This window comes from Mytilus trossulus, chromosome 8, assembly GCF_036588685.1.
Source record: "Mytilus trossulus isolate FHL-02 chromosome 8, PNRI_Mtr1.1.1.hap1, whole genome shotgun sequence".
NCBI lineage: Eukaryota > Metazoa > Mollusca > Bivalvia > Mytilida > Mytilidae > Mytilus > Mytilus trossulus.
In genome coordinates, this window is record NC_086380.1 from 3,946,048 (window position 1) to 3,959,576 (window position 13,529).

The 13,529-nt window shown below is 31.4% G+C and overlaps 1 protein-coding gene across 1 annotated transcript in view; it reads left to right on the forward strand.

The window, feature by feature from the left end:
• Positions 1 to 11,158, forward strand: part of LOC134728142 (rabankyrin-5-like) — a 36,322-nt gene extending 25,164 nt beyond the window's left edge. The window contains exons 17-25 of the mRNA XM_063592610.1: positions 261 to 354; positions 1,176 to 1,376; positions 3,413 to 3,589; positions 4,209 to 4,356; positions 4,957 to 5,047; positions 6,664 to 6,788; positions 7,132 to 7,278; positions 7,892 to 7,982; positions 8,427 to 11,158. Coding sequence (XP_063448680.1) covers positions 261 to 354; positions 1,176 to 1,376; positions 3,413 to 3,589; positions 4,209 to 4,356; positions 4,957 to 5,047; positions 6,664 to 6,788; positions 7,132 to 7,278; positions 7,892 to 7,982; positions 8,427 to 8,559 — 1,207 coding nt within the window. The 3' untranslated portion in view covers positions 8,560 to 11,158. The remainder of the gene's footprint in view (positions 1 to 260; positions 355 to 1,175; positions 1,377 to 3,412; positions 3,590 to 4,208; positions 4,357 to 4,956; positions 5,048 to 6,663; positions 6,789 to 7,131; positions 7,279 to 7,891; positions 7,983 to 8,426) is intronic.
• Positions 11,159 to 13,529: the final 2,371 nt, after the last annotated feature.

A 13,529-nucleotide genomic window follows, 5' to 3' on the forward strand; every position in this document is an offset into this window, starting at 1 on the left:
ATATGCTATAATTGCTGTTCTTCATCTTCATAGTTTATGCTTACAGATTATCAGTGATGCTAAAGAATTTGCATCTATTGAAAATTAAGGCATGATTTGATATTGACATATACTGTTAACCAGAGAAAATATAAAAATTTGTGTCAGCACAAGCTTCTAAAGTTTATGTCATTAAATGAATTCCTTAATCAGTTTGTTAAATACCTTATGTTAAGTGATGTACTTCCCATGATGTTCACATTCCTCCTATTTTCTTTCAGAGAGTTATCTTCCCCTTTACACCTGGCCTGTTGTTGGGGACTAGAGACTGTTGTACAGTGTTTGATAGAGCATGATGCTGAAGTTAATGTCAAGGTAAAATAGGTTTAATCTATTAATTTATTTATTTATTACTGAAAATTCAGAAATTATTGATTTTTTTTTTTATATTTGCAAGTTATAATAGCAATAATTTAAACTCACATTATGATATTTTTATTTGAATAACACAGGATTCTTCTAATATCGCAAAACAAAAATTTGCATTTAAGTCTAAAATGTTCAAAATCGCAATAATGAATGCACACAATAATTTCAGAATTCACATTATTGCTTCTAAGAGACAGTTATGTTTCAACACAAAATTATGAATTATTAAAGATCATATAAATATATGAAGACTTGATGAGTGCACTTCATCAATTACAAAATTGAGAACTTCATGCAATTTTTTTTTTAATATGAAAAATGGAACTGGATGAACATTACACAAACTTAACAAATGTATCTGTGTTCATCTTCAACCTTTATATATGTTATGTATTAATTAAATACAACTTATGTTTCAATATTATGAATGAACACGAATGCTACCACTTTCATTTAGGACAAAAACCATCTAAAATTGTTAAGATTTCAGTTATTTAGCATGACTTAATGATGCTAGTACCCAATATATGTGCATTGTATTGTCAAAAACAGCCTATATTTATGTAACAGAAGTATTCTACTTTCTAATAAATAGCTAAAAGATTACAATTTCACAATTTTCTAAAACTGCTATATTTTTTTAGGCCAAAAAGGGGTCTTACTAAACCTACTTCTTTATATATTGGAAATGTTGTTTTCTTGAAATTAATAATGGCATTATATAAAGATTTATTGAAGTAAAATGATATGTAATGAATGTTTTACAGGATGCCGATTCCAAGCGCCCAGTTCATGTTGCCATAGAAAATCAGCATACTGTGATTATCTCCCTTCTTTTAGCCCACCCTTCATTAGATCTGACTGTACGTGACAAAAATGGATTCACTCCGTTTGCTGCTGCCATGACAACTAAAAATAACAAAGCAGCACAGGCCATATTAAATAGAGAACCAACTGCAGCTGAACAGGTATTTATAGAATAACTTATCAAAGAATTCAAATAGAGAAAAATATCCAATGAGTGACCGAACAACGCATTAATTCAGGAATGCGCATAGCGCATGAATTAATGGTCACCAGTTGAATATAATTTGATATTTGAATTCTGTAATTAGTTATTCTTTATATTACATTGGCAAATGGCTTTTTTTAAAGAAATTAATGCAAAACATGTAAGGAACTATATCTTTTTTCTACGCATTCACAATTTGTTTTGATCAGCTGTTATCAACGTCTTAACAAATCTATTGTTGATAAAATCAGAGAGTGAAATAACCAAGTTTATTTCACATGTGAAATTATCAGTTTTTATTTAACTGGAAATTAATGTACTGTGAAAGTGCTTTAATTCGTGGGGTACCAATTTTCATGGTTTTCGTGGATCACTTTATCCACGAATTTAAGTGTCCAACGAAATATAACAACCATTGTCCACATCAAGACATGGAAAGATCCCCATCGGAAGGTTTTACTACTGATATGATCTAGTCTATGAGAACATATTGAAGAGCGCCAAATCTGAGAATACTTCAATAGCAGTCAGAGAATTACAACCGCATGCAGGATTATACCCATTTTATCTTTAATAACCTAAAATGTACAACTTTTGTTTTTGATCGATGAAAGTCAGATTTCCGGTATTGATATGCCAGTATGATAAAGTGTTCATTTTATATCCCCATAGTTCTCGTAGATATAAGAAATAGTTATTTCATGCTGGTCTAGATTTTGATAAGAATTATTTGACAATTCAAGATACATTTATAGCATTTGTTTATGTTACTGTTTTCTTTTGACATGTTTATGGCCTAATTAACACCTTTGAAGGTCTTTAAAATCACTTTAAAATGGGATAATTAGTGTTATCACTACGATTTACATTTACAATCCAGACTATTTGTAACTTTCGTTTCTAAAGGCTCCTATTTTTTAAATATTTTTTTTAGAAAAATTAAAAAACCCACAAACATGTAAATATTGCTCAAACCACGAAAATTGATACCCACGAATTAAAGTACTTTCACAGTAACTCATTGCAACCATTGTAATAAATTTATTTCTCTAATTTTATGGAAATTTATCCCTTTCCGAACCCATTGTATAATTTTAAAATTTAATCAACGTGTGGTTGCTGGTGATCTCAAAAGATCATTGGATGATTTTAAGGGTCATGACCTTTATAGCTAACTGGATGAATCAAAATATGCTAACAGGTGTTAATGAAATTGACAACTTAGTGCAATGTGAAAGGCACTTGAAGGGGATTTTCGGTCAACAAAAAAATAAAATGTATTTTTTAATTATTTGAGAAACCGATTCTTACATAGTTACTCATGGATTATTGGATTTATCCAATCTCAATAGTTAAATTATAAATTTTAAAGTCTTCGCCGAGGGGGCTTGAACTTTATAATTGATGATTTAACTATCTCGATTGGATAAATCTGATAATCCACTGGTATCAATGTAAGAATCTATATTTATTATATAGTTTAAATAAGTTGATATAAGAAGATGTGGTAATAGTGCCAATGAGACAGCTCTCCATCCAGTTCACAATTTATAAAAGTTGACTATTATGCATCAAAGTACAGTCTTCAACAAGGAGGCTCGGCTTACACGGAACAGCAAGCTATAAAGGACCCAAAAATTACTAGTGTGAAACCATTCAAACGGGAAAACCAACGGTCTCATCTATATAGGAAAGCACTTTCTTACATATTGAAACATATCAAATTGCTGGCTTCCATTTGAAATTCATTGAAGAAATATATAGATTTTACTTCTGGTGTTTGAGAGGTCTTTGGCGGCGGAGTGTTCCAAGCTAGTTGTTCATCAACTGTATCACAAGCTTCTCAACGCTGAGGTTGTGAGTTTCAATTCTTTTCTTTGTAAAGTTATTTTTTTCATTATATGCTTTACAAGCGAAATTCATCAGTCTAGATTGGAGACATATCATATCTAACTTGATTAAGTAATAGAATCTCTATTATATTTTTTATAGGTTGATAACCGAGGTAGAAACTTCCTTCACATAGCCATACAGAAGACTGACATAGAAAGTGTGTTGTTTCTCATCAGTATAAATGTTAATGTTAATTCTCCTGTACAAGACTCGAAACAACTAATGCCATTACATCTAGCTGTCATGCATGGATCTGAGATTATTGTCAGGAATTTGGTAAGTGTCATACATGTTATATTGAAGTTTGACTACTTGTTGTTCACAATTATATGTTGGGTTACCGACTTTCATAGTAGGTAATGGAAAACCACCAATTAAAATATTTAACTAATAAAAAAAATTGTATAACTTGAATGCAGACTTTGACAAAATCAATAAATCAAATACCACAATATAATTCATTGAATGAAATGAATCCACTGATATAGAGTCGGAGTATTTCTAGATCATGACTCAAAACAAACCTTTTTGACACATCCTAAATACAATATATAAAAAAGAAGATGTGGTGTGATTGCCAATGAGACAACTATCCACAAAAGACCAAAATGACACAAACATTAACATCTATAGGTCACCGTACGGCCTTCAACAATGAGCAAAGCCCATACCGCATAGTCAGATATAAAAGGCCTAAATAAGACAATGTAAAACAATTCAAACGAGAAAACAAACGGCCTTATTTATGTAAAAAATGAATGAAAAACAAATCTGTAACACACAAACAATTGACAACAAGGCTGGACTTCTTCTTGTATTGGCACTTTTCTGATAACCAGCCTTTATGAAATTGTCATGTCATAATATTTCATGTAATACTATTTGATTATTACAGTTGTTAGCAGGAGCAGATGTCAATGCCAAAAACAAACAAAAAATGACCTGCCTGCACTTAGCAGCAGCAGATAACCACGCCAGTATATGTTCTGTATTGTTAGACAACAGGATAGAGTTTGATGCCTTAGATGAGAACAATAACAATGGTAAGTACAATAATAAACAACTATTGACTTTAGATGAGGTTGATACAATAATTTATCAACCTCAAAGAAAAAATATTCATGGAGGCCAACTTAAAGGAAAACACAGAAAAAAAAATTATAAAATCAAAACATTTGCATGAAGTCATTTACCTATGTCATTGACATTGCATCTAGGAAAATCTATATCATGGTACAGGTTAGCTGTTTCAAATCTTATACAAACCTATGCTTTTAGCCAATGAAAAAAAGAAATACTTTATAGTCCTATAACAGTATGATAGTAGAGGGGCATTATGTTTTCTGGTCAGTGTGTCTGTTTGTCCTTCCGTCCGTTTACTCTGTGCTGCTTCAGGTTAAAGTTTTTGGTCAGGGTAGCTTTTGGTGAAGTTGAAGTCCAATCAACTTGTAACTTAGTTCACATGTTCCCTATTATATGAGCTTCCTAAATTTAATGCCAAATAAGAGTTTTGACCCCAATTTCACAGTCCACTGAACAAAGAAAATGATAGTGCGAGTGGGACATCAGTGTTCTTTGGACACATTCTTGTTTGTACTTATGTTGAAATTATTTTTGACTCAGTAAATGATTTAAATTTTCAGCATTGCACATAGCTGTTCAACAAGGCCATCTACAAGCTACTAGAGTGTTGTTAACAGAATCACAAATAAATGCTGAAGCTGTTAATGCTAAGTATGTATCTTATAGCCTTTTCATCTAAATTTAGGTTTTTGATGTAAAATTAAAAAGAAGGTGAAAAAGTCTTTGTGAGACCCCGAAATTGAAAGTATTATCCTTTTCCTTTATTAAAGTATTGTTACTCAATTAAAAATCATCAAACAAATAATCTTGATTTGATTTTGATGCCATATAGTTGATAATAGCAAATACGCATGGGAGTTAAAAAACGAGATGTGTGAAAAAAAATGGCCATTCACATTAAAGCAAAAGAACCTGACTCGTAATTTTTGCATATAGTAGACAAATCAGGTTGTATAATATAATTTGATGAATGACGGGTTGTTAATGGGTGCGCGCCATTGTGCAGGGTGATTTTAATCGCGAGAAAAATGTTGTTAAAACAGAGATATTTGAATGACTCCAATATGAGCTTCCCATGGTGAACGTCAGGCCACAAACATTTCAATCATTGGATGTTGCCAACAACCATATACAGTTTTAGCTTAGGCAAATTAGCGCCATTGACTGCTTTCAATCAATAACAAATGGAAGTTTTTAACGACCTTGACTGGCTATACAGCCCTTGCAAGGTCGGATTTCAATCAACTACATTTCCAAACAACTTATATAAAATGATGAAGTCTTTCAACAAGGGTTATAAATAATAAGCAACGATGCAAAAATTGAATTTTAGAACATAAATAAGTCTCTTTAAAAAATGAATTAAAAACAATAATATCTATTCAATTTAACAAATATGTACTGAATAGTGTCATGTACCCAGAAACAAACAATGGTTTGGAACAAACTATATCACTACGAACGACAACTCGACCTAGAACGTTACTCACATTTGTTGATAATGTAAACAAACATCGATTTACAAAACACGGTAATATGTAGCAATTAATAACAATCAGAATGCTGTAGTAAAGATCATCAGGAAATAATCTGGTTTGCCGCCCGGAGATGCCGATAAGTGATATTTTACAAAATCATGTTTTCAGAGGACGTGATGAACTGTCCTTGCCAAAATTACAAATAATTCAGGTATCTAACATTTCTAACATATATTTTTACCACGATAATACATTGATAATTCTGCCTTGTTAAATATACCTTATTGTCAAAGAATACAGCAATAGTTATGCCGTCAACGGCCCAAGAAAAAATCGTGATGATCAAGCATGGAATTCCGGAAATTGACTGTTTCCAAAAATATTAAATTCTAAAATTGAGTTATCGTCCTTTTCGCGCCAGACGACTATTGAAAAGGCTATATCTTATACTCTGTAAAATACTACACCATGTTTAATTTTTCGAGAATTTGAATTTTAAAATATCTTGGACAAAACTTGTAAGCTAAGTTTTATTTTCATGTTTTTCTTTTTGACAATTTACTGGAACGTACCTATTTGCTATTTTATATTAATTGCCAAAGGAGCTAGAATAAAACCCTCCACAAAAATTCCCTGTTGTACAGGAAGACATGACATTAGTTTTTCAACTGTATTTTTCATATAATGATTTTTTTTTTAAATTGTTACAAAAATTGAATGAGAATTGATCTAATCAGAAAAAAAACAACATGGACATATTTTTGATACTTATATAACTTTTTGCCACAGAGGACAGATGCCTATCCATGTACTATGTCAGTATGGGAGAGATAATGCAGCAGCCATCTTTGAATTGTTTAAAGAGAGTATGCCTGATTACCCAATAGATGCTGTTGACAGTGAGGCAAATACAGGTAAGGCAAAACTGGAGGAAGAGTAGACGCCTAACAACACAATTTATATATATATATAGGTCACCCAAATAATCTGAATGATCACCATGTTGCCATAAAGCTAATGACAAGCTCTCAAAAATGAGGAAAAGTATTATGAATGCCAAAGAGACAACTATCCAAGCTCAAAAGATGTGAGTGTATGGAATTATAGGAACCATATAGCTTTCAACATGAAGAAAAAAAACACTTACTGTGTTGCAAGCTATAAAAGACCATACATGAAAAAAAAATCAGAAATGGGCATATACAGAATGATGTGGGATCTTACAAGTGTGTACATTATGTTCAATTTTTATTTCAGGTTTATTACTAGCCTATGTGAATGGCAATGGTAACTTATGTAGAGCATTGGTCAGAGCTGGAGCTAAGCTAGGAACAATGAACAGACAGGGATTAAATATATTTAATGCACCTGTTGCTACCAAACAATTACTTTTCAAATTATTAGGTAAGTAAAAAATCCTTTCTATTTCCATAGGACTTTTAACCTTTTTTTTTATCAGGAATAAAAGATTTTTAAATTCATGTTTTTAGTTCTGTGTTTATTTAAAGTTGTTAGGAAGTTTCAAATTGTCAGTCATCGCATTTCTAAAGCTTTATTAAGAACACTGGTTTAACTAATAAATATGACCTTTGTCTTTATATCTATATATTGTTATGCTTTCTCCACAGTAATATCATTGAATACCAGCTACAAGTCATAATTGTTACAGTGTCTTATATTTAACAATATTGAAATACACAATACAAATAATGTATCAACAAATTCTAGTCATTTTTTGTGTGCAACTTTTAGGATTAGTTGTCCTATTCAAAGTAAGTCTGATAAATTTTGTCCTCACTATATGTCGGATCTCTTTTAAGTTTTTGGGATTCAAGACAATTGCCATAATAGTTTTTGGGATTCAAGACAATTGCCATGAGATTTAGTGACATTTCACTTGAGATTTTGTGACACTTAAGCTATTGTCATCATACATTATTCAGTTTAGTTTGTGGTGTCAGACAATTTCAATTGTGATGTTCTGTATTTTGTCATATAAATATTTCTTTTATTATAGATATGTTATCTAAAGAACCAGCTTGGTCAGAAGGAGAGATTTGTTTAGAATGTTGTGTTAAATTTGGAATCAAAACAAGAAAACATCATTGGTAAGACATGACTTAATATGGTTTGCTGATGAGGCTATTATTGAAAATGATAGAATAATGAATATCCTCTTTTTTGTCCAACCTATGCATTTTGAACCTGGATTCATAAATCACCTATCATTTAAAGGAGGGACGAAAGATACCAGAGGGACAGTCAAGCTCATAAATCGAAAATAAAGGAAGTTACTTGTGGCCTGTAGGTTGTCCTCTTATGATATAGGTTTATAAACATAGGAAGATGTGGTTTGATAGCCAATGAGACAGCTCTCAAACAGAGACCAAATTACATACAAGTAAGCAAATGTAGACCACTGTGTTACCTTCATCAATGGCAATGAGCAAAAACCATTATTTATTTGGATAAAAAAGAAAAAAGGGCTTTGAAATATGGACTGCATATTTTTTTCAATTTCACTGATTAATGAATTTATTTTTTTCTTTCAGTCGTCACTGTGGAAGACTTCTTTGTGCCAAGTGTTCATCTAAAGACATGCCAATTGTGAAATATAATCAACAAAAACCTGTTCGTGTTTGTGATGTTTGTTTTGATGTGCTAAGTTTAGGCGGTGTATTTTAATGTCATAACAATGTTGTTTCATTGTACCACCTTACATTGCAATGTTAACCTTAAATGTTTGTGATATGATATGAAATGGTCAGTTTCATGTGTACATGTTCATATTTTGTGCATTTAGATTACAGAGTGAAAAAGCAAGTTAGTAATAGGTTGTCTAGATGTACCTTTGATCTTGAATGCTGGATAATGTTGAACTGCATCAGTTGTTTTAAGAAATATAAAGAGAAAGTAGATGGAAAAGTATGTGGTAATTTCATAACTAAAAAAGATTACATGATTAAAAATCTTAAATATAGATCAAATAAAAAAACCCCGATATAATATCTTTTTCGATAAAGGTTAAGTATCAATTTTTCACCATAAATAATGAGAATAACCAACACAGGGCAGCATTTGATCAAAACATTTATTGAGCATGGTGAACAAACAGTATGAAAATTTTACAGAATTCAGCTTTCTCGTTTTTATTCAGAAGGCTTTGAGGTTTTTGTTAACATTTGTGTTAGATGTGTTTGTTGTATTGTTTTTGTTTTTGTGTAAATTTAGTTAAAAATCTGACAGATAACTTTGAATCTTTTTTGTATGCACCATAATTTTTTGCATACAGATGTTGATTAATATTGTCCCTTAAACAAACTGGTGGCAGGAGTGGATTCTAGTGAAGGATACATCATAAAATCAGGGATAAACATATTTTTTGTCAAAATTGTATCGACTATTGCCACACTAATTATAAATCCTGTATTAGTGCTTGGATGAGCTTCAATTAATGCATGTGCTTTATAGAGATGTGCCAAAATAGTGTCATAGAAAAAAGAGAATAAAAGCTGTTGCTTAGAATTTTTTTTAAAGTTTTTTTTTATAGTTTTTTACATAGATAGTCAGTGTAGCATTTAACATGTGCAATATTCTGTGTATTTCTATACCTGTACATAATACCATCATATGCTTGTCAGAATTATGTTAAATGAACCAGTTCACTATGTAAGATGGACTAAGTTATTTAAAGCTAGATAAAATTGATATTTTTTTAAGCTCAATTTGTTTCAGAAATAAAAAATCATGAAGTATTTTCTATGTCTAAACAGCCTTGACCTCTTACAAAAAAGGGTGAACAAATTATGGTGTAATTGATTCATATTTTATTGTACAAAAGTGGTTGATGTTTTAAATAAGATGAACATGTAGAGTTGTAAGAATGTCTGAACTAATACTGTAAACCTATAATTAACACTACCATTTTGTTAAGATAACTGACATTTGAGAGTGAAGAGAGGAATAATCAATTCTTATTTGATTTCTTCTCCTATATTTGTTTATTTTCTGTTATTGGTGCATATACCTGTACCTTATTACCTTAACTTTTCTTAAACTTATTTTTGTTTTTTAATAAAAGGTTGTTTGTGTGATCTAATACATAAACTGAATATTTTATAGTGGCAAAATTATTTTTTACAATATTCTACGTACATAGTTTTTTTATGCCCCACCTACGATAGTAGAGGGACATTATGTTATCTCGTCTGTATGTCCTTTCATCTGTCTGTCTGTCTGTTCATTCGTCACTTCCTTAGTCTGTGCGTTCTTAGCCCCGCTTCAGGTTAAAGTTTTTGGTCTAGGCAGTTTTTGATGAAGTTTAAGTCCAATCAACTTGAAACTTAGTACACATGTTCCTAATTATGATATGATCTTTCTAATTTTAATGCCAAATAAGAGTTCTGACCCCAATTTCAAGGTCCACTGAACATAGAAAATGATACTGCAAATGGGGCATCCATGTACTTTGGACACATTCTTGTTTATAATATAAATTTGTTGGTTTTTTTTAGTTACAAAATTTATTCTGCCACATTTACAGTATAAACTTGAAGGGGACTGACTTCAAAGATAAAAAAATAAATTGAGATTTTTTAAATCTGTAAAAGTATAACCAATTACAGTTGCTTTCTTGTAGATATAAGTGTTGCTTTCTTATAGCCTGAGAAAGGACAATCTTATGGTTGCTTTCTTATAGACTGAGAAAGGAGAATCTTATGGTTGCTTTCTTATAGCCTGAGAAAGGACAATCTTGTGGTTGCTTTCTTGTAGACTGAGAAAGGACAATCTAATGGTTGTCTAGGGATTGTTTAGGAGAAATAATCTGATAATCAAGAAAATAAATGAGATTTCCTGTGATGTACACTGTATATTAGTGCAATATTATACTGTGGATTTATTATTATTCATTGGATACCAATTTTCGAGGGTTTTATGGATACAGTTGAACCACAATTTCAAATGTTCAATGGATAACATATTTTCAATAGGCTTTGTATACAGAGATTGGCAAAAGCATGAAATCAAATGTCCACGAATATGCAAGTTTTCAGCAATCCACAAAAATTGATATCCATGAAAATAAGTGAATCCACAATAGTTAGGTTCAAATACAATGTATTTGTATTGTAGATTGCTTTCGGTTTTGTACTGCTGATAAGCTTGTTATGAAATTTTTATTTGTTATACCGTATAAATGTGCTATTAATAGATCATTCCGTATATTATAAGTATATTATATCATTCATTTGTTATTAGAAAAGAAATATATGATACAAAATTTTCCATGATTTGTTTTAAATGTGCCTGATCATTTTTAGATATCTTTTAGAATTGACAATAATGCCAGCACTTTTCACCCAATTTGTACTTACCATGAAAAAACATGACAGGTGCTTCATATAGAGCACAATCTGCATGCACTTCTAAATTACTCTTATGTAGATGAAACGTGCCTCTGGCATATAAAACTATAATCCTGGTACCTTTGATAACTATTCACTGATATAATCCCAGAATTTTACTTTTTTTGTAGACTTGTTTAATCCTTTCATTTTTGTCTCGCTTGACATACAAAAAGCAAGAGAGGTATGCTGTTTCTGGCGAGGAGGGCTTCAACAATGTATTAGTTTGTGATTAGGTCAGTTGATAGGGGACAACTAGCTCTAGGTCAATTATATTTGGTATGCAGTTGTCTAAGCATTGACATACATGTATCTCATTTCCATGGAGATTATTTAATTTCGTCCCCTTAGTCATGGTCTATTGACTATAAAAAAAATTCTAAGTTAACATGTATAAGTTTGTGATTAGGTCAGTTGAAGGGGAACCATTAGTGGTAGGCCAATATTAATTGGTATTCAGTTGTATAAGCATTAACACATCTCATTTCCATGTAGAATATTTGGCCCTTCTCTCTCAGTCATGATTTATCGACTTATGCTTAGTTTACATGTACTAGTTTGTGATAAGATCAGTTTAAGATGAACTGCTTATGTTAAGTGAACATGATTAGGTATTCAAATTTATTGGCATTTGAAAGTATCAATTTGTATGGAGATTATACTTCACAACTCACCATTCATAGTTTATTGACTTTGAAACTTTTACATAGTTTACAAGTTAATGTTTGTGTTTTGGTTTGTTTAAAGGGAACGACTAATAATAATTCAATGGTAATTGGTAAGCAGTTGTATTGAAACTGACACATCTCATTTACATGGAGATTGTTTAGCCATGTACCTCAGTCATGGTTCATTGACTTTGAATTTTTGGATAACTTATGTAAAATGTTTAGTATAGCTATTTTAATTTCCACATTTACATAATCAAAATGACAAAAGTGTGAGACATATCTCTGTCACAACAGTTTATTTGTTTTTTCTATGGTTTTGTCTTTCTCTTATAGACTTATCAAAATTGATTGTCCCTTTAGTATTTTCTATCTCTGTTTTGCCAGTTTTGTCCCTGTCTCTTCAGCTAATGAATTCTGATTGACCCTTGGATATTGGTCTTTTTATACGACCACAAAAAATGTTGGCGGTGGTATATTAGTTTGACGTTGGCATTGTTGTCGTCCGAAGACACATTGGTTCTCGCACTATAACTTTAGTTTAAGTAAACAGATATCTATGAAATTTTTACACAAGGTTTATGAACAGATAAGGAAGGTTGGGATTGGTTTTGGGAGTTTTGGTTTACAATAGTTTAGGAATTACGGGTCAAAAAGGGGCCCAAATAAGCATTTTTCCTGGTTTTTGCACCATATCTTTAGTATAAGTAAATAGAAATCTATGAAATTTAAACACAAGGTTTATGAACACGTAAGGAAGGTTGGGATTGGTTTTGGGAGTTTTGGTTCCAATAGTTTAGGAATAACGGGTCAAAAAGAGGCCCAGATAAGCATTTTTCCCGGTTTTTGCACCATAATTTAGTATAAGTAAATAGAAATCTATGAACTTTTAACACAAGGTTTATGATCACAAAAGGAAGGTAAGGATTGATTTTGGGAGTTTCGGTCCAAAGTGTTTAGGAATTAGGGGCAATTAGGGTCCAACATTAAACTTTGTTTGATTTCATAAAAAAATGAATTATTGGGGTTCTTTGATATGCCAAATCTTACCGTGTAATTTTTGGTCCTGTTTTCAAATTGGTCTACATTAAGGTCCAAAGGTCCAAAATTAAACTTAGTTTGATTTTAGCAAAACATGAATCCTTAGGGTTCTTTGATATGCTGAATCTAAACATGTACTTAGATTTTTGGTTATGGTCCCAGTTTTCAAGTTGGTCCAATTCGGGGTCCAATATAGAACTTTGTTTGATTTCAACAAAAATTGAATATATAGGGTTCGTCAATATGCTGAATCTAACCAGGTATTTAGATTTTTAATATTTGGGCCGGGTTATCAAGTTCTTAGACCACATTCATTTTGTGTCAGAAACCTATGTTGTGTCAACTTTTTAATCACAATCCAAATTCAGAGCTGTATCAAGCTTGAATGTTGTGTCCATACTTGCCTCAAATGTTCAGGGTTCCAACTCTGCGGTCGTATAAAACTGTGCCCTGCAGAGCATCTGTTATTTTATTGGTTTTGTTATTTTTCCTGGTACATTAAGCAATAGGTCAAGTACATTTGTTAAATGGAATGTTTGTA